A 3,320-nucleotide genomic window follows, 5' to 3' on the forward strand; every position below is an offset into this window, starting at 1 on the left:
CTCTGGGCACCCTGGGCCACTGCCTCACCCCCCGCACAGGAAAACATTTCTTCCCAAGATCTCATCTCCATCTCCCCTCTTCCAGCTCAAACCCGTTCCCCTGGTCCTGTCCCTGCACCCCCTGATCCAGAGCCCCCCCAGCTCTCCTGTAGCCCCCTTTCAGCACTGGAAGGTGCTGGAAGGTCTCCCCGGAGCCTTCTCTTCTCCAGGCTGCACACCCCCAACTCTCTCAGCCTGTCCTCGCACGGGAGCTGCTCCAGCCTCGGACCATCTCCGTGGCTCCTCTGGCCCCGCTCCAGCAGCTCCGTGTCCATGGTGGGCTTCCCAGCCCCAGCACCCCCCAGTCCTTCTCCCCAGGGCTGCTCTCCATCCATTCCCCTCCCAGCCTGTGTCTGTGCTGGGGGTTGCCCCGACCCACATGCAGGACCTTGCCCTTGGCCGTGTTGAACTCCATGACATTTGCTTTGTTGTTCCCTAATGCCCACATCCTTTCTTACGAGGCCTTTTGTCATTTTTTGGTCTTCAGGACCACAGCAGCGTCTTCATATTCCAACCTGTATGAGAAGATCAATATTGGGGTAATTTCCCTTGATGGATTCTCCCCATACATGGAAAAAACATCTTGTAAGACTTTGCAAAATTCTTGTTCATGCTCTTTGGGTAAATGTGGATGGGTAACGCTGGACACTGGGCAGGAGGCGTCCTGCACACGGCGCTTTCTCAGCACGGTGTGCATGCCTTTTATAGACACGTTTGCAGGAACAGGTGTTTCTCTCTTTCCTCCGTTTCTTTTTTCCTTCCCCATCTCACGCTAGATACCTGTTTCCATCAATCCACGGGGACTTTTTGAACTCCAGGTCTTCTTTGGAAATCACGTTGATGAGCTCATTGCCAGAAGAAATTTATTTTCCAATACTGTGAGCTGAAAGATGTAATATATTCTTCACGTTCCAGTTCATTCCTTGGAAGAAGCTTTACCATCAGTACCTAATGAAGGAGGACACGGCCCTGCGCCACGTCGAACAGGTCTTGCAGGATTTCACCATCACCAAAGAGCAGGAAGGATGTGTGCTGGGGCTGATCAGGTGAGTCCACTTCAGCACTTGACTTTACACCTGTAGATCCTCAAACCTTCCTTGCTTTGGGTCTTCTTCCATTCTATCCTCTGAATTTCCAGGAGAGAAATGGGTTTGTCTTCTAACCAGGTGGGAGATGTACAGGAAGATGAAGAAGGAACAGTAGAAATGATTAGTAAGATTCTAGAAATAGGTTAAAAAAAAATTCCCTTTCCTCTCCTTTGTTGTGTTGGGAGCACATGATGTACAAACACGTGAAATCTGTGGAAAAGGTGGAAAGGGGATCTAATTGCTGTCTTCCCCTGCCTAGTGAGGGGCTTAGAGAGCAAGACGAGGACAAGAGGCAATGGCCGCAAGACACAGCATAGGAAATCCAGTTAGATATTAGGAGAGTGGTCAAACACTGGTGCAGAGAGGTGGGGAATCTCCATCCTTGGAGATACTTGGACCTCAACAGGACAAACGACCAAACTTTGAAGTCATCCCTGCTTTGAGCACGTGGCTTCCAAAGTCTCGCACTTTCCCTGATTTTGATGGCAAGCGATGAAGAGGCTGCAAAGCCTGGGGTGGGAATAACCTTGTACTGATGTCTGAGGAGATGGAGAAGCTGGACATGGACATGGAGAAGCTGGACATGGACTGGGAAGCCAGGTTGGATGAGGCTTTGGGCAACCTGGGTTAGTGGGAGGTGTCCCTGCCCATGGCAGGGGGTTGGAACTCGATGATTTTTAAGGTCCATTCCAACCCAAACCGTTCTCTGATTCTATGATAAGAGCAGAAGAACAGGCTTGGTGGTGACCTTTTGGCTTGGATGGTGTTGCCTCTTGGAGCGCAGGGAGATGGTTTTTGCACAAAAGGAGGAAAGAGGTGAGGAGAGTCTGAGCAACAGGGTATCAGCAGGCAGCTGCAGGCTTTCCATAGGCTGGATTTGGAGGCTCAAAGGAAGGTTTTGGAGGTGGAGCAGAGCACAGCCAAGTTGGGGACAGCAATTGAGAGAAGCTGCCAGGAGCTCCAAGTGTTAGATGACAAAATCTCTAAAGGCTGGGCTGTCCTGTCGCTTGGTGCCTTCTGGCACCCAACAACAAGCTTGGGAGAAGACATTATGTGGTTGCTTCCTGCAGGGTGACTACGCTGGAAAGGGAGAGACTTTTAAGAGTCCCTTTTAGCATCCCTTTATGTTTCAGGATCTGTCATGTCAGCACTGCTTTTCCATCTCCAACATCTCAGAGAGTCTCAGCATCTCCTGGGTTTAGCTAAAATATAAATATCTTGTAGATGTAAAATACAGTATCTTGTAGAGCTAGGTCTAAAATACAATATCTTGTAGAGGTAGGTCTAAAATACAATATCTTGTTAGACGTCTTTTTCCTGGTCCCTCCCATCTCCAAAGGATTTTCCTCTTTTCCTCTCCTGAAAGGCCGCTTTCCCGAACCCACGCTGACTTATCAGCCACAGCCCAAGCCCCAGATGGGTCCCTGATAAAAGCAAGCGCTCAGTTCAGATCTCTGTAGCCTAGAGGACAATTTTGTACGGCAGTTAAATGGTGCAAGAAGAGTCAAATTGGGTTGAGAGCAAGGTAGATCCATCTTCTGGAAGGAGGCTTCAGGACAGCCAGGATGAACTTGCAGCCTAAGGGCTTGATGCAGCTAAGTGTTGAAGCTCATGTCTTTGTAAGAGAAGTGGGAATTGCTTGTCTAAATGACTCGAGGCACAAGAACAGGTTGGAAATGCAAATCTTGCAGCCTCACCACTGAATGCATCCAGTTCGGCAAGGTGTAGTTACGCTTGGGTGCAGCCTGATGGATGGTGCTTTGGAGGAAGAGTTATTGGCTTGGAGAATAAACTCCATAAGATAATTCTTCTTTGCAAATGTTATTTTTCCTGTTCTGCGCAGGTGCGTGTCTGCCATCCGCACCGGACGGAAGGTGGATCCCGGCGCGGTTCTGCGGTGTTTGAGGAGTCATCACCTCTTCTCAAAGGCTGAAGTCTGCGTCGCCAACAAACTGCCGCATTTACAGAGCAGGACAGGGGTGGGTTTGACTGTTACTAACTGGTTCATTTAACAACTGCTGATGCTTTGAGGTTGCATCTGCCCTCCTGTGTCTAAAGATTTTCCCTTTGGGGCGTTAATTCACAGAATCACAGAAGGGTTTGGGTTGGAAGGGACCTTAAAGCCCACCCAGTGCCACACCCTGCCATGGGCAGGGACACCTCCCACTAGCCCAGGTTGCCCAAAGCCTCATC

The 3,320-nt window shown here is 49.8% G+C and overlaps 1 protein-coding gene across 1 annotated transcript in view; it reads left to right on the top strand.

The window, feature by feature from the left end:
* The window catches only part of FBXO18 (F-box protein, helicase, 18), a 7,166-nt gene that overhangs the window by 3,303 nt on the left and 543 nt on the right, over positions 1 to 3,320 (top strand). The window contains exons 3-4 of the mRNA XM_010086122.1: positions 955 to 1,085; positions 2,971 to 3,106. Of these exons, the coding sequence (XP_010084424.1) occupies positions 955 to 1,085; positions 2,971 to 3,106 (267 nt within the window). The remainder of the gene's footprint in view (positions 1 to 954; positions 1,086 to 2,970; positions 3,107 to 3,320) is intronic.

This window comes from Pterocles gutturalis, unplaced genomic scaffold, assembly GCF_000699245.1.
Source record: "Pterocles gutturalis isolate BGI_N339 unplaced genomic scaffold, ASM69924v1 scaffold44410, whole genome shotgun sequence".
Classification (NCBI taxonomy): Eukaryota; Metazoa; Chordata; class Aves; order Pterocliformes; family Pteroclidae; genus Pterocles; species Pterocles gutturalis.